At 45.1% G+C, this 18,569-nt stretch overlaps 1 protein-coding gene across 1 annotated transcript in view; it reads left to right on the top strand.

Moving 5' to 3' along the window:
• Positions 1–18,569, top strand: part of LOC144762274 (ATP-binding cassette sub-family C member 10-like) — a 1,353,417-nt gene that overhangs the window by 484,931 nt on the left and 849,917 nt on the right. Inside the window, exon 7 of the mRNA XM_078647416.1 lies at positions 13,821–13,900. Within this exon, the coding sequence (XP_078503542.1) occupies positions 13,821–13,900 (80 nt within the window). The remainder of the gene's footprint in view (positions 1–13,820; positions 13,901–18,569) is intronic.

Raw genomic sequence — 18,569 nt, 5'->3', positions numbered from 1 at the left:
ATTCGTGCAAAAACAAATTTGTTTCGGCTGTCGCCTTCCCCGGTGTCATCGGGCACATGGAAACGGCAAATTTATCATGTATAAATTCATCAACAGAACATGGATATGAGGACCCACTTATTTGCTTATAATGCATCGCCATCTTAGTACAAAATTGTGTACAATTGATGCAACCATTTTGTATGTCCTATTGTATAAAAGTATGAAAAAATACAAAATATATATAATACAGGTATAGTTCATCTGATCATGAACAAGCATAATTCATAATATACACTCTGCAAGTCATAACACCCTTAATGGCCCCCATATATATTAGTTATGATACAATTATAGAAACAGTCACGCATTGACACCCAACATTTTGCACAAGTTCTGAAATAAAATAAACTAAGACCTCACTCTGCGAGTGCGTCTCATTGGGTTTGACTGCCTAAAGGGACCATGGAGCTACTATAAATAACACGGGTACACCTCCGCGACAAAAGCATGCGCCCAAGAGTGCACTGGCTAAGGTGAAAACAAGCAATAAAAAAATATATATATATCTTAGAGGAAAGCAAGGATTGGGATAGACTGCTCCACAAGGAAGGACAACACCACCCTGGGCAGAAACAAGGCTCTGAGTTCTGAATACTAACTTGTCCCGGAAGAAGGTGGTACATGGGGATTGCAGCGATAGTGGCTGTCCCGGGCTCACTGTGTCACTGGATTCAAGCAAGCCTGGCTGATGAGAGGTGATGCCCTGAAACCGGTCCCAGGATGCTTGTTTCCAGTCCAGGGAAGACCTGGCTTGGCAGTTCGGGCTGGACTGTTCCCATGAGGCACAGGGTCAAGACTGGTTTGCATATGGCTGGATCTAAACTGAGGTGGCATGGTGAGCAAAAGAACAATGGATTTAACCCAGATCTCTTGACTGGGTGTGAATGTTTAATTTGCTCTGCACTCCGTCCATCATCTGTGTGCCTTTTGCTGTTCATTGATGCGGCGCGTGAAAGCGATCTCAGGGCCAGCAACCTCAAAGAACAACTCTGTATGGGTTTAAAAGGTGTGCACATCCAGATAGAACCAAATTAAGGCCCCATGATGGCATAATACAATGCGCTGGAAGAAATAAATATATAAGATCCTTCAAACTGCATCTCAACGGTGACTTAAATAGGTAGAGCTGGTCAGGAAAATGCAGAAAAGTCGACAGTCACCTTTAATGGTGCCTACGCAGAGCTTTGCCCGTCCAAGGACAGAATAAATAGAAGTACATCAGAAGCTTCGCCAAAAGCAGACCAATCCAACAGCCCTCTGACACAAAATATGCTGAATGACTAGAATAGATCAACTTGGTGGATGGCCGCCAAAATGACACCTCTGCAGTTATGCTAAAATTACTCAGCTGGTTCTGCTCAATCTCTACTCATGGAGGAGTAGATTGTAGAGAGTTGGATGAATAACCCCACCCTGTTGCTGGGACACTAGATCCTCCGAAGAAGTGGACAGATAGGAGGCCAAATGCATAGGTTTAGCAGCTCAGAGTACCAGACACTTTGAGCCCAGTCCGGGGCTGTTAGAATAGGCTGAGTTTGGCCTGGATACGCTCCACTGGAGTTTTGGCTGTCCAGGCATCAATTATTAAAATGTCATTTGATAGTTCCAGGCTTTTTGTGCTGCCCAGAGGTCCTATGAGCCTTAGAAGTGACCTAGAGGAGCTGCTCCAGAAAACCTGAAATGTTGGGACTTACAAGACAAATCAGAAGGTAAAATCTTTGCACAGGATGAACCTGGTTAGTGTATCCGACCTGCGCTCCATCGGGGTTATCCTGAAAATGCACCTAGGTACCGGTCTACCGCGACCATAGACTAGCATTGGTGCTTAGTGCTTTTTGGTGTTATTTTTCTTCAAAAGCTCCTATTTCCGGTTCCCCTTTATTGGAATTTTGTCTTTTTGGCATAATTTTATGTTTGAGGCATGTGTGCTGTGGATACACATGTTTTGCATAATCCTCCTGCCATCTAGTGTTGGTTACAGATGTTCCAGTTACAAGGTAAGGTGGCTCCTACTCTTGGTGATAATGTGCTTCGGCATCGACTCCATTGTTAGATTGTTTTCTTTCCACCATCGGGTTCGGATGTGGTTTGTGGTGCTCTGGTTCACAATGATCCTTCGGCATCCCCTTGGTGCGCAACCCACTGTACCCTCATCGTTATTGTTATCGTAAGTGTTACACTATTCTCCATGTGTCAAATAAATCGGAAAACTCTCCATCTTCAGTCGAGAAGACATCGTAGGCGGCCTTCGGGCCTAGCCGCATTGGTTGACTTCCACTCCATTCCGTATTAGCCAGTCTTCTACCGATGGAATGGACTTGGTTTCAATTCTGTCTTCAGTGCCATTCCAAGTATCCGCGCACCAACCTGCACAAAGTCTGCAACTTCTGCCTCTCACCGGAGCACAAGGAAGAGGATTGCAACGGTTGTTGATAGATCCGATAAAAAAAGACTTTGCAGGATCGTCTGGCTCGATGAAGAGACATGCAGCGACAAAACATTGAACACACTCCAGATATCTTCGGGGAAGATACCGAACACGAAGATATGGAGGCATCATTGTGGAAGAGGTGGGTACCTTCTCTATCCAAGAATTGTATTCCGACCTTGAAATTATGTTAGAGCCTGAAGACGTTCCACCAGGACAGGGTGCCTTGAGTAACAAAGCCTCTTTCCCCCTCACACTCTCTGTGATTAAACAAAAGGCTTTGTGCCACCACTGCCTTCTGGCCATGGTCGGAACCAAGACCCTGCTTCCAATGCCCTGCCCTCAAGCTCAGCACCGAAACAGTCAGGCAAGCCTTTAGGCTCGGGCCAAGTCATGAAAAGACATCTTTTGGAACTGAAACCTTCAGCTCCAAAAGACATAAAAGACAAATCTAGTTCGGCACCGAACCTTTCGGCACCAAAATCAAAAGATACCCTTCAAAAGCCTCGGTAACCTATCCTGGACATTATAAAGGAGAAACTGGACCCTAAGCAAAAGACAAATGTAATTAATCCAGATATTGGGCATATATTTGCTAAAGGTGTGACACCTTCCAAAAGGAAAATTATCTCAGAGGACACTTGCTACAAAATTCCGCTAAAAAAGAAGAAGGACATGGCTACAAGTCTTATCTACCCTAATCCTCAATCCCCTTCACCATCTTCACCACTACTACAACTACCAGGCTCAGACTCTTTATACATAACACCTCAGGGATCTCCACACACACAGCCTGATATAGGGGATGAGGATGACAATAGTCCACTACCAACAGACCCATGGGATGACTATAATATTGATTCAACAATGGATGATGACCCTGATTTATATCCTGCAAAGCCATCACCTCCTGATGACAACGTAGCATATCAGGAGTTGATCTCCAGGACAGCATCATACCATGGTGTTACATTATACAAAGAATCTTTAGAAGAAGACTTTTTGTTCGAGACACTATGTTCTACACATAGAACAAATCAAAATGTGCCTATGTTAAAAGGCATGATGAGACATGCTGATGACATTTTTAAAGACCCTGTACGTGCCTGTATATTAACACCTAGGGTTGACAAAAAATACAAACCTCCAACATCTGACCCATTTTTATTAAGGGGTAGATGCCTTTAGATTCTTTAGTAGTATCTATTACTGAATGAAATAACTTTATTCGGTAAAAAGTTCACCATAAAAGTATACAATTTATACAATACCATTTAAAATTGGAGATACATTAAGTAAATACCATGGTTCAATAAAATTCATTATAAAAGTGTGCATTTTATACAGTACACATAAAAAGGCTAAGGCCCAACAACCGTATATGCATGTAACCTCACATGACTGCACTATTACATATGATAGAATACAATTTAAAACCAATACCAAAGCCCATCAGAACATCCTACCCGAGAACCGGCTGGCTGTTAAGCGGGGTGGGGCGGGGCTTCATCCTCCTCATACGTGTCAGCCATGCACTACCCAAATATTTAGCTACTCCGCATACCATAGCAGTGGAGGACGTGTCAGTAAAAAGAACTCGTAGGGCCATTTTGTGGCATCTGAGACCCAGCCCCATACATAATGGTTTTAACCAAACCTTCCTGGCAACTTTATATGCGGGGCAAGCAAAGAGGAAGTGCGCCACAGACTCATTCGGGGCAGCGCAGCCGGGGCAGGGGTTCAGTGGACCACCAGCGTTGGTCCACCCCGAGGTGAAATCATGCACCGGGAGGGTCCCAAACCTGAGTTTTAAATAGAGTGCTCTATCCTGAGGCTTTGATATAAGGTCAAGGAAAGGTTCCAATTTTCTTGACCATTTGAACTCTAAGAACCGCTCCGTGAGGAAGCCCCCTGCGCCACTACGTATTGCCTCTGCCTGAACCCAATCCCAGTACAGTTTCTTGATCACTAGTTTAGGGGGAGGCATTTGGCTCGCCCATGCATCACTCAGGCCCAGTTGCACAACCAACTGCCTCAAGTTGCTCAAGCACCTGATCTTATTACTGGTATTGAGCAAAATAAGTTCGTCTAAAACAGCAGCATAGTTAGTGAGCTCACTAGTCCTTCTCAGCCGGACCCAAAATAGTAATGGGCGCAGCCGCACTAAGTCTTTAAAGGAGCGTCTGCCCAAATCTAGCCGTAGGGGGATTAGCGGGGTAGAGACTGGGAGAGCCACCAGATCCCTCAAAAACTTATTTTCAGCTGAGACTAACTCCGAGACATTCTCGAACCCCCACAGCTTGGAGCCATATTGGGCGGCCGGTAGAATCTGTCCCTCATAGATTGCCAGAGCCGGTGCCACAGGTTTACTCACCGACTCCCGATGTTCTCTCAAGGTCACCCCTGACACTCTTTTGTGACTGAGTAACATTTTGGCCAGGTGATCCTTCCAATTCATCCCACTATTTACCCGAACCCCCAGATAGTCGAAGGAATCTACCAGCTCCAGAGGTGCCCCGTTGAGCGTGAAATTATTCCTGAATCTTTTGGAGGGTGAGAGGGCCATAAGCTTAGTTTTGGAGGTGTTAATGGTAAGTCCTCTATCAGTACAAAAGGTGCTAAAACGGTGCAAGAGCTTTTGGAGGCCCACGGGGGTTTTAGAGATATAATATGGTATCATCCGCGAAGAGTAGAGTGGGCGTTTTTTCCCCCGCCAGGGTTGGCGCGTCTGCCTCCTCCTCTCTCAGATGGTCCACCACTCAGTTCACAAAGAGAGAGAAGAGGGTCGGCACCATGACGCAACCCTGGCGGACTCCACTCCTCACGGGCACCCTGTCTGTCAGTTGCCCCTGGGTGCCCCATCTAATCCTCACGTAATTCCCATCGGGAACATTACAATAAAACCCAAAAGAGGTCCGGGAAAGCCCATCTTCTCTAGCGTGTCCCACAGCCTTGCTCCGGGGACCAGGTCAAATGCCGTCTTGAGATCTATGAAAGCCAGGTAGAGACTACCCTTAATGATGGTCACAGACTTCCAATAGATGGCAAAAAAGCAAAAGACCTGGTCCATCGTGCCTACCTTTTGACGGAATCCTGCTCGGAAATGGGAGAGGACATGTTCCTCTTCCATCCAGATTCCTACCCTCGAGATGATGACCCTGCCAACCACCTTCTGAATCACGTCTATCAGACTGATGGGTCTGTAATTGGCAGGGTCATCTCTGGCCCCCTTTTTGAACACCGTGACCACCTCTGCCCCCTTCCATGAGTCTGGCACGGGTTGTCCCTTGGCAATCAGATTCATTATAAGGGCAATAAGTTTGGCCCAAGCTGTAGGGTCTTCTAACAGAAGATCCCCTGGGATCCCGTCCGGGCCAGCCGCCTTCCTCGGGGTCAGATGTCTACTTGCCAATACTAGCTCCGAGGATGAAAATGGATCCTCAAACACTAGTGGGAGTTGATCCCTTCAAATTGGGACTGGCGGGGGACTAGAGCGATCTTCAGCTCCACCGTACAGTGCAGAAAAGTGGGAGAACCATTGTTGACTTGTTATGTGAGTGGCTAATGGTTGTGCGCTCTGCTGCCTAGCTTTATTAATGAGCTCCCAAAACAACATTGCATTCCTCTTACTCACTGCAGAATTAAGATCCTGCCAATATTGTTCTTCCCACTCTCGTTTGGCCAGTGCCATTACCCTTGCATAGTCCTTCCTAGCCGCTCTAACTAGTGAGGGATCTTTTTTAAGCAGGGCAGCTGTTAGCTCTTTCCTTTTGACCCTGCACTGGACCGTATACCAGGGGTTGCTGGATTTGGGAGGTGTGTTATTTACTCTTCCACTTTTCCCCTTGGATAGGAAATATTGGCCCACTTCCTCTATTGTGTTTTTATATGCTGTAGCAAAAGCGAAAGGCGACTCCTGGGCACTTCCCCTTCCCAGTTCCAGAGCCGCCAATTCCGCGGTCAGATCTGCCACATGGGTCTTGATACTCACAAGTTGATCTTCCTGCAATTGGGCCTTGTCCCATTTCAGCCTTCGATTACCATTATAAGGGACTACCTCGTTGGTTATCCTCAAGGGAGCGCTCTCCACACATCCCTTTGGGTTGCCCCACCTTACCTTAGTACAAAGGGGGTTGTGGTCACTGTCCTGTGTAGATACCACCTCCATATCTACCAGGTCCCTCCACAATTTAACGTCCAATAAGATATAATCGATTCTTGACGGACCAGTAAGCCTATTAAAAGTCATCGCTCCAGCACGGTCAGACATAGTCCTATCGTTTAGTGCTCTTAGGTTGTGTTCCCTAGTGAGGGCATTGATTTGTATTGCCCTTGCTGACCATTTTCTAATTGGGGCTAATGACAAGGCTGGGATAGACCATCTAGAATCGTCCTCCTCGATACCCAAGGGATCATCCCCACTAAGGGGTTCGAATATACAATTGAAACCCCCACCCACTATGATTTTAGAGGATGGGGGGCAGTTGGCTAGTGCCAGGTCTAGACTCGTTAGTGTAGATGAGGCTGTGTCCCCCGGCGCCCCTCTGGAGTAGACATTAAATAAATCGAACCTACTCCCCTCCGTTTGTCCCCTAAATGAGAGATGTAGGATATCCCTACATGCTGAATCATGGCTAACAACATCCCAATTCAAATCAATTTTAATCCAGGCCAGTAAGCCTCCCGCTGGTCTACCCTTCCCATAGCTTACAGCGGGAGAGAAGAAGGTTGTATAGCCAGATTTATGTAATGGGAGCAGACTCCAAGTCTCTTGGAACAGACATACATCGAACTTCCCAATAAATGTTTGCCATTCTGGTAAAGCCATCTTCCTTTTTAACCATGCCACATTCCAAGATAACAGGTGGACAACCCTATAACCTATGGAGGTCGCATCAGAGGCCCCCTTGTTCCCACTCCTCCCCCGAGCAATGGGCTTTGAACTGGTCTCCACATAGTTCTATTACTTGTAAAAGAGCAAACTCACAGACTTCAGCAGATGCACCTCCTCCAGACAAGGAGTCTAAATTAATAGATGCACCAACCAATGGCGCATTGTTAACGCACAAGGCCTAATGGCCACATATGATCGGGCCCACTGGGACGAAATGGAGGACCTACTGCAACACGTCAAAGAGGAGAATAAGAAAAGAGCACAAGAGCTAGTGCAAGAAGGTGAACTAATATCTTATTCCTCCATTAGATGTGCTCTAGATGCTGCTGATACTGCAGTAAGGGGAATTAACACCAGCATTCTCCTTAGACGACATGCATGGCTCAGGATTTCTGGGTTTAAATCAGTTTCAGCAATCTATTCTCAATACTCCTTTTGACAAAGAACACCTTTTTGGACCTCAAGTAGATGAGGCACTGGAAAAAATGAAAAAAAAGACACAGAGGTGTCAAAATCTATGGGAGCACTTCAGTCCCCATCTAACAGAGGCTCCTTTCATTGTTCATTTTATAGAGGAGGATCCAGGGGTAATCCCTCAGACCCTAATGTCTCCTCATATAAATCCAACATACAACCCTCTCCATCTAGAGGTTTCTATAGAGGTGGGTACAGAGGAAACAACTTCAAGGGCAGAGGTAAAGGCACATCAACATGTACCTCTCCATCTCCCAATAAGCAGTGACGTGTCTACAATTCCCCCTGATCATCTTACACCTGTCGGGGAAAGACTTCAACAATTTTTCCCATTTGGCAATTAATACCATCAGACAAATGGGTATTAGACATTAACCAACATGGTTATTGCCTGGAGCTTGCCAGCAATCCTCCCGATATTCCACTTCACACTCATAAACTTTCGTTATAGCACCAACAGCTCCTCAAAAAAGAAGTACAAGCTATTTTAACAAAAGGAGCTATAGAACCAGTTCCATTACAACACCAAGGGGCAGGGGTTTACTCACTGTACTTCCTAATCCCCAACAAAGACGGGTTTCTATGACCAATATTAGAACTCAGAATGTTAAACTTATACAGAACATTTCCATATGGGTACGCTTCAGCAAGTGCTTCCACTTCTACAACAAGGTGACTTTATGTCCATGCTAGACTTAAAAAACACATACTTCCACATTCCTGTTCACCCAACACTTCTCAAATATCTCAGATTTGTGATAGCAGGAAAACACTATTAGTTCAAAGTACTCCCATTCAGAGTTACTACTGCACCCAGAGTGTTTACAAAATGTCTAGCAGTAGTAGTAGCTCGTCTCAGAAGACAACAAATTAATGTCTTCCCATATCTACACGATTGGCTCATCAAAGCCAACACACAGCAAAAGTGTTTGCGTCACACTCAGACTACAATAGACCTCCTCCATCAGGATGTACAGTCAATACGCAAAAGTCTCTGCTTCAACCCTCAGAAATACAGTCCTATCTGGGAGCGACACTAACAGTTCACACAGCTCTAGCTTCTTCCAATATAGCCAGGATTTTAAATTTTCAAACTCTGTTACTACAATTTCAAACCAACCAATGCCTATCAGTCAGCACTTTCATGCAACTACTAGGGATGACGACATCATGCATTGCAATAGTGCCTCATGCGTCCCCTACAGGAATTCTTGGCACGTCAGTGGAATCACTCACAGGGTCAATTAACAGATCTAGTGCAGGTAGAAAGCTGCACCCATCGCTCTCTGCAGTGTGGGAACACATGAAACCTATCAAAAGGGCTGCCCTTCATCTGCCCTATTCCACAAAGTGTACTAACAGCAGTAGCATCTCTCACAGGTTGGGTTGCCCAGCTACAGAATCTAACAATTCAGGGTCTCTAGGACAAGAATCACAAAAGTCTCCACATCAACTATTTGGAGCTTTTAGCTGTATATCTAGCACTAAAATCTCTTAAGCCTCATCTCATAGAGAAAGTTGTCCTAGTCCACACAGACAAAATAACAGCCATATACTATGTACAAAAACAGGGGGGACACACTCTCTACAACTGAACTATCATGCCTCTCTCAAACCATTTGGCATTGGGCAATACATCACAAAATTCATCTTCTGGCAGAGCACCTCCCAGGCATGCACATCAAATTACTGACCTCCTCATCAGGATGCAGCAACCAATACAATCAATCAATTACTCAGGGGAATTGTAAGCCCGCTACTCACCTGTGAGGGTCTCAAGGCACAGGGGGGTGGGGGAGAGGGGTCCGCATTGCTGTTTAGCCGAAGAGCCAGTTCTTGAGCTCCTTCCTGAAGATGTTCAGGGAGAGGGGGAGTCTGCTGTCTATCGGGAGCGCGTTCCAAGTCTTGGCCAAGATGTAGGAGAAGGATCTTCCTCTTGCTTTGGCTCTGTGGATGCGAGGGGTTTCGGCGAGGGCGAGGTTGGCTGATCAGAGGTTTCTTTTAGGCATGTGAAAGGTGACTCTGTTGTTGAGGTATTTGGGTACGGTGTTGTGTAGGCACTTGTAGGCGTGGATGAGGATCTTGGAAGTGACTCTCTTCTCCACGGAGAGCCAGTGGAGCTTCAGTAGGTGTTGGCTGATGTGCTTGTGTCGAGGGATGCCGAGGACGAGTCTGGCGGCGGTGTTCTGTATCGTCTGGAGTCTGCGGAAAAGGGACTTGTTTATGCCGGCGTAGAGTACATTTCCATTGTCCAACCTGCTGGTGATGAGTGCGTGGGTGACTGTCTTCCTTGACTCGGGGGCTCCATTTGAACTTCTTACTGAGGATGCAGATGGTGTTGAAGCAGCTGGAGTCGACAGCGTTGACCTGCCGGTTCATGGAGAGGGATGAGTTAAGTATGATGCTGAGGTTTCTGGCATGGTCCGTGGGGGTCTGTTAGCTGCCGAGGGTGGTGGGCCTCCAGGTGTTGTCACATGCTGAAAGGGTGGTTCCGAGGACGAGGACGTCCTGCATTCCTTTCTGGAAATTGAGTCTGACGGTGGTGGGGTCCTTGGTGAGGGAGAGGATAAGCTAGGTGTCGTTGAATTTGAATTTACAGGCATTTATATAGCGCACGTCTACCAGGCGGTTTCATGGCGCTGGAGGATGCCTAACCAAGGGCTGGAGCAAAAAGAATCACTGGGAAGGGAAGGCACGTGAAAAAAGGAAAGTCTTAAGGGCCCCACGAAATTCAAGATAGCAGGGGAGAGATCTAAGGATATAATGCTGAGGGCGTGTTGTCGTACGATGGTGGCGAGGGGGGCCATGTGGATGTTGAAGAGGGTCGGGCTGAGGGATGACCCCTGTGGGACTCCGCAGGTGATTTCCATAGGATTGGAGAGGAAGGGCTTCTGCTGGTGAGCAATATTCGGACCCAGTAGAGGGTGGTTCCTTGTATGCCGGAGTAGTGTAGTCTGGCTGTGAGATTGCAATGGGAGGTGGTGTTGAAAGCTGCTGATAGGTCAAGTATAATCAGGGCTGCGGTTTGGCCTTGGTCGAGGAGGGTGTGGATGTCGTCTGTGGCAGTGAGTAGGGCAGTCTCGGTGCTGTGGTTGATTCGGAATCCGGATTGGGACGGATCAAGGATGTTGTTGTCTTTGATGAATGTCCTCAGTTCCCCGTTGACTGATTTCTCCACTACTTTAGCTGCAAAGGGGAGAAGCAAGATGGGCAGGTAGTTATTGAGGTCCGTGGGGTCGGCTGAGGGCTTCTTGAGCAGGGGATTGATTTCAGCACACGTCCAATCATCTGGGAAGGTGCCGGTTTCAAAGGTAGTGTTAATGGTGCATTGTAGTTTGGGTGCGATGGCGACTCACTCTTTGTACAATTATTTTGATATTGGATACTATATAATATTCACTGCCCACTGCTAATCTCATTCCATAATGCTTTGCAGGGCCTTTGGTTGGGAATTGTTTTTGCCAATAACTGTTTTTGGGGTGGTCCTAAGAGGATGGGACCACCACCAAATCGTTCAATAAGATGTGCTTTTTTGTTTTCAAGGCATCTGTTTGGTACTCCCCCAAGGTTAGGGAGGATACCAAAATCATCATCTCTCTCACTGCTTGCTAACTTTTCAGTTTCACTTTTGTGAAAGTACTAACTGGCACTGTATAGGATGCCATTTGCAATTATTTTGCAATTTTTTCACAGTGCAGACAAGTACAGTGTCATCAGCTACACTTTCAAAGTATACTACATGAGGCTACGTGTAGTGCTGCTACGCAAGCTACGCCTAGGCCTACTTATCAACCAAGGTTCACCACACTGTTAAAACTATCAGTGGTTCCACATCAAAAGCAGCACCTCACTCCTAGCCTTCTCACTCAGAACTATGGAGAAATCAGACACCCAAACCCCAAGGAGCTAAACTTAGCACTAGATTGTATGACAAGAGGCAAGAAAACCTACCACCAGAGTATGTTATGCAGCAAAATGGAAGAGATGTGTCATACATTGTAACAACAGCACTATTGATCCACTAGATGCAAAGATACAAAATATTATTTGTTACCTTTTGCATCTAAAGCGAGTTGCCTTAGCCTATACATTCATTTGACTACACCTTGCAGCAATAGCTGCATTTCTTCAGAACAGACTATACTTATTCTTGTTCAAGGTTTCAGTAATTAAAGCCTTTATGGAAGGCCTTAAAAGGGTAATACCACCCAGGTTACCACCGACACCAGTTTGGAACCTTAATGCCATTCTAACGAGGCTCATGGGTCCACCTTTTGAGCCATAACACAATTGTTCACTACAACTTCTTTCATGAAAGGGTGCCTTTCTAATTGCTATCACTTTATTAAGGAGTTTTGGTGAGCTACAGGCATTAACCCTAGAAGAACCCTTCTTTCAATTTCATAAAGATAGAGTAGTTCTTCGTACAAACCCAAAATTCCTTCCAAAAGGGGTTTCTGCTTTTCATATTAACCAATCAGTTGAGTTACCTGTGTGCTTTCCTCAACCTGATTCAGGGGCAGAAAGTGTTCTTCACACACTTGATAATGAAAGAGCACTATTATACTATACTGAGGACAACAGATTTTCGTAAAAAAAGCAGCTTTTTGCTGCATTTGCTCCATCTCACAAAGGCAATTCTATCTCTAAATCTGGTATTTCTAGATGGATTGTTAAAAGTATTCAAACTTGCTATATTAAAGCTAAAAGGACTTTATCTATACCTCCAAGAGCACATTCCACTTGAAATATAGGAGCATCTATGGCCTTTTTAGGTAACATTCCCATTGCTGACATATGTAAGGCAGGAACAAGGTCCACACCACACACATTTACCAAACACATTTGTGTGGATGTATTAGCACGGAAACAAGGTAAGGTAGGGCTAGCAGTGCTAAAACACCTGCAACACCTACTGGTTAGCCACTGCTTTGGGAGAATACTGCAAAGCATGTGTATCTACTCACACATGTCTCGAAAGGGTTATGTTACATACCCTGTAGGCATCTGTTCTTGGCATGTAGAGCTGTAGATTCACATGCGCCTTCCCTCCTCCCCCGACATCTGTAGTTGTTGCAGTTCTTAGTATTTACATTATATACGCATCGACATCGCTATACTTCACTTACTTAATCCATTCTCACCCTATTGCGGGAAAACAATCTAACAATGGAGTCGATGCCCATGCACATTATCACCGAAAGGAGGAGTCACCTTACCTTGTGACTGGAAAAGACTTCTTCAAAGAAAAACAACTTGCAAACATCCAGACCCAACACTAGATGGCAGGAGTATGCAAATCATGTGAATCTACAGCTCGACATGCTAAGAACAGATGCTTACAGGTAAAGTAACATAATCCTTAGTAAAGTTTACTCCAGATTTCTAATTCGGGTAAGGATTTTAATCGGTGTGTAATTTTACTTTATTACTGTTTTTTACTGCATAAATACTTTCCACATTGCCCTATGTTAAGCCTGTCTGCTCTGTCCAATAGCTACCAGGTGATTTAGTTAAGGTTAATTTAGTCACTTGGAGGAGTCACCCTCACAAGGGTTGTGATTATATTTTATAGTGGGCTGTCACCCATTCCAAATAATTTAATTTGTTACAATCATGTTTTCTATTTTGTTTGGAAAGTAGAAATAAGATTTATCACAAAATGCTTCTCAAGGCTAAATAAAAGTATTGATTTGTGTTATAATGCTTTTGATTGGTTACCATCTTCCACAATTGTGTGTGTTTAATCAACCAACGATGCATATTAGCATCAAATGAGCCACTCTGAGTCCAATGTGGAATGTGTCAATAGGAATCCAAGTAACAGGTCCCTGGGGTTACCTCTTTTGATCAGTTCACACCTTAATATACTTTTCAGTATTTGTTCAAATGGAGGGGGTCTTCATTTTTGCACTGTACTTAGCATGTTTCCCTGGCTCACTTTGTGAGCATTTTTCTTCTGTTCATTGTTCTCCTCTTCAGGGAGCGCTGGTTGGGGTTGTTGGAAAAGTAGGCTGCGGAAAAAGCTCCCTTCTTGCAGCAATCACTGGAGAACTGAACAGGTAATGTTAAATTAATTGAGTCTTGGTTATAATTAAATGTGATAATCACATTCCAGATCATACTCACAGTTACACCCTGGAACAAATAGCCCACACCCAAATCATGATCTCTTGGTGCCCCAAAAGAGTTTTCAGACACCTCTCCTAGGAACTCTAATCAGCTAGAGAAAATTCCGATCTCATTTAGAATAATGCACTATTTGAGAGCAGAGACAGAGACACAACTAAAACTTAAAATAACAGATAGAGACATTTAGCCGCAGATTCCTTACCTTTGAATTTCCCAGGAGCCTGAAGCGCAGCGCCATGAAAAACACTGACTACTGGTGTGGAAAACTAGGGGCCTGAAAGGAAAAAAGCATGTCCCTATAAATACGTTTGCAGAGCGGGAAGGATGAGTTGGTCTGTAAGGAATCTGCAGCTAGACCATGTCTCTACCGGATAGGGCATTACAAAAGGTAAGTAATGTGTCCAACGTGTTCATGCATTATTTATTTATTTATAACAATAGCAGCAGACCATGACAGAAAAAAATGGTAAACTTATTAACAAGATTCACAGTACGTAGGCCATGAACAACTTGGGTGAATAACATAAACAGTATAGAGGCCACGATAACACGCGGCCGGCCCACGGAGGTTGTAGGCTATTTGCTGTGTCATTTCAAAACTGTACAATAAAGGTCTTTAAAAAAAAAAAATAGAGGCCACGATAACTGGTGAGTAAGTCACAATATAAGACAGTCGATTTGTCTACATTACAATATAGGTATTTACAAAAGGGCATGATAGAAGAAAGATTTGTTTGTGGCTGTTAGCTGCCGGGCGATGGTAGTTAGGTGGGGGAAGTGTCTACGAGGTTATTGTGAGTCCTAATGGTTTAAAACTTTGCAAAATGTCAAGCACGGATGTGAGGAAGACCTACTACTACAAAAAGCAAGTTTGCCAAAGACTAGTGGAGATCAGTGCTTTGGCAGGATGGAGGAGAATTCTAGGACAGATTTTATAGATGTTTCAAATAGTTATGGTATTCGGATTTGTATAGCGCACAGCTGCCCCAGCAAAGGGGCGTCCCCGCGCTGCCAGCATCAAATAACAAACCAGACACGCTTGGAAAAAAGGGGTGGAAACCAAAACCTAGGAGGGGAAGAGGAAAGTTTTAATGGCTTTCCTAAATTCCAACAAGCTTTCCATACTGCGAATCTGAACAGGTAAAGAATTCCAAAGTCTAGCCGCCAAATAGCGGAAGGACCGACCACTAGCGCGGATACGTTTCACTCGAGGGACAGTAACCAAGTGCTGCCCCAGAGAGCGCAACTGGCGGGAGGAAGCGTAAGGAGTGAGAAGATTTGCCAGTAGCCTGGGCTTGGACAGCTTCAGAATCTTAAAGGAGAGACACAGCATTTTAAATTGAATACGTGCAGCCATAGGGAGCCAATGGAGTTTCCTGATAGCACCAGCTGTGGGGCAGGTTCGTGGGAGCCCCAACAAAGCCCTGGCAGCAGCGTTTTGAACCCGTTGCATCCAAATTATTTCAGCCTGGTTAGCCCCTAAAAGAATGGAGCTGGCATAGTCCAGTCGGGATAAAATAGCTGACTGGACAATCAGCTGGCGAGTTGAGTAATCAAAAAATTTCAAAAGGGGCTTAAGGCCATGCAAGAGGCCAAAGCAGGTGCCGGCAACTTTTTTTGTGTGGTCTTGGAAGCTGAGGGAGGAATCCATCTAAACCCCCTGGGTTCTTAACCACTGCTTTGTGGTTAGGGGCAGAGCCCAGAACACTTGGCCACCAGTGCTCAGTCCAGGCGCTCGAGTTCTTCCCTACTAACAGAACCTCAGTTTTGCTGGCATTCAACTACAAGCAGTTGGTTTTCATCCATTCCGCAACGGCCGCCAGACCATCTCTGAATCTGGAGATATGCAGAGGGGAGCCTTCCATCAGGACCACCACCAGCTGCGTGTCGTCCGCATAGGAGACCATGGTTAGGTCCCATTGCCTGGCAACTGCAGTCAGAGGCTAGACGTAGAGATTGAATAGAGAAGGGCTCAGCGCAGAGCCCTGCGGCACTCCCTGATCGATGGAATAAGCCTGGGAGAGAAATGGAGGGGCTGACACACGAAAATATCTGTCGGTCAAAAACTATCTGAACCATTCCAGGGCCTGACCAGCCACACCAACTTCCTCCAGATGCTGTAACAGGATACCATGTGAGACCGTGTCAAAGGCGGCACTAAGATCAAGCAAGATCAGTGCCGCTGTTTGACCGGAGTAAAGGATGGTCCGCAGATGTTCCGTCACAGCCAGAAGAGTCGTCTCAGTGCTGTGGCCCGGGCGAAACCATTTTGTGATGGATCCAGGAAGTTATTAGCGTTCAGAAAATTAGTGGTACAAAAGGGGGTGGTGATGGACGGAGCATCAGAACCAATCAAACACTCACACCCACTCAAAAGATCTGGGTTTGATCCATCACCGTTCTTTAGCCCACTCTGCCACCCCAGTTCAGACATGGCTATATGCAAATCAGTCTGACCCTGTGCCTCATGGGAACAGTCCAGCCTGAACTGCCAAGTCATGCCTTCCCTGGACCGGAAACAAGCTTCCGAGGACCGGTTTCTGGCATTCCAGCCGTCTTCAACCCGGCTTGCAGAAAATTTGTGAGCGTTGTATTCACACGTGCCTCCGTAATCTTAGCCACCCACGGAAGGAGGGATATAGGCCGGAAATTTGCGAGCTTAGTTGGATCAAGCGAAGGTTTCTTAAGAATCGGGGATACCCGTGCCTGTTTCCAAGGTACCGGGACCACTGCAGTAGAGAGAGCAGAATTAACCAGATGACATAGAGGGGCTAGAAAAAGAGAGACTGATTCCCAAAACTGAGTAGGTCCTAAAGGGTAGCTGGGGAGCCAGATTTGACTTTCCTACTCAGCCGAATAAACTCATCCTGGGTGATACTAGGGAAAACTAGAAGGGACGGCAGAGACAGAGATCCATGAGGAGTTGTAGGGGGGAGGAAGGGCCCTTGAGGAAAGGCCAGATAGATTGTGCAAACTTTCTCGACAATGAAAGTGGCGAGATACTCGCACTGCTGTTCGGACAATATGGGGGATTCCAAATTTTTCCTAACCCTAAGGTCTTTAAGAATCCTAGGGCTCAGCTTAATTTCGTTTACATTGTAAGCTGCCCGAACAGTAAAGATGGTTTTATGATACAGTGGTGGCTGTGGTAATTAACAAAGAATCAATAAGCATAGTAGGGTTGATGTATATGTAAACGTTTCTAGCCAATAGTGTTGGCATGAGACTGTACATATTGGGCTACTTTAGCTTGAGAGAGTGGAGTACCATCTTGTGTTAGAGAGGAGGCCTTTTTTTAGAGATGGGGATACATGGTGGGGACAAAAGAATATAGAGAGTCAAACAAGTAAATAATATCACCTAGAGATGTAGTGTAACGTGAGAAAAGCAGTAGACCTAGGAGTGATCCTTCTGGTGTTGCATCATCTGAAAATGCTGGTGCGCAGCAGGGTCATTGTACCTGGTAGCTGCATACTGAAAAGTACCATACTTACTCCATGAAGCTTTGAATAATTTATTCAAGTGCAAATGGACGAAACTCACCCTCCACCTCCCCCCCAAGATTTCACACTACAACTAACGCTCCTGGTGTGTATACAAACACCCTTATACATTCTAAAACCTTGATCTGGGTTAAGTTGTAACATATCTCCTTTCCTTCCAAGACAAAATCTACAAACAAAAATATATTAATAAAGGTTCTGCAATATTCTCGCTTAATACATTTAACATACTTTCCTTTCAACAAATATAGTTTCTAGCTCTATCACTGTCATCAATACATGATAAAAGATTCAAACATCTTTGACATATGTTTGTAGCATGACATTATTTTCTTCTTTACTACCTTCTTGATGTCATTTGTTCCAGTTCCCTTCACACCAAGGGGCATATGTATGAACCATCAGAATAGCGATTACTTCATTGTGATTTTTTTGGGCTCACAAATAGGTAATCACTATAGTAAATGTAAGAAAATATTTGGGGTTGCATTAGCGATTCAGTATTTATTCAAATCGCTATATAGGGAATTGCGAAGAGAGATTACCTAAATAATGAATCTGTTCATAAATGGCAAATGATACATCTGCCCTGCTTTGATTACATCACATCCAGGAAGTACTTCACCAGTGAACATTAGAGAGGAGTGTTGTGGAAGTGAATGAGAGAATCCAGTCACAATCTCCCTGAGAGTTTGCTACTCACCCCTAAATTACGTGAAAATGTCATGAAAGACACAGTCAAGGAGGCTGGATCCAGAAAAAAAAACTTGAGATACTGACAGAGGAGTGTGTGCGCCACCACAATGAACTGTTCAGAAACACATCTCTTGCAGTGCCAGATTCACAAAAAAATCTATGGAAGACAATGCAGCAAAAAATAAATGGAGTAGAAGTCGTGCAGAGGTCCATCAAGATCCAAAATATGGTTTGCACTTAGTTCCAGGACAAAGGAAAAGGTAGCAACCTGGCTAACTGAGGCCAGAGCAGCTGGGGGAGGTCTTCCCACTCCCCTCCTACCACCACCTCCACTGCACTTGAGGAACTTGTGGAAATAACATTGGAACCAGAGTCAGTGGAAGGCTTTGGCACAGTTGAC

This window comes from Lissotriton helveticus, chromosome 6, assembly GCF_964261635.1.
Source record: "Lissotriton helveticus chromosome 6, aLisHel1.1, whole genome shotgun sequence".
Classification (NCBI taxonomy): domain Eukaryota; kingdom Metazoa; phylum Chordata; class Amphibia; order Caudata; family Salamandridae; genus Lissotriton; species Lissotriton helveticus.
The sequence above is the reverse complement of the archived record's forward strand: the minus strand, read 5'-3'. Positions and strand labels throughout refer to the sequence as shown.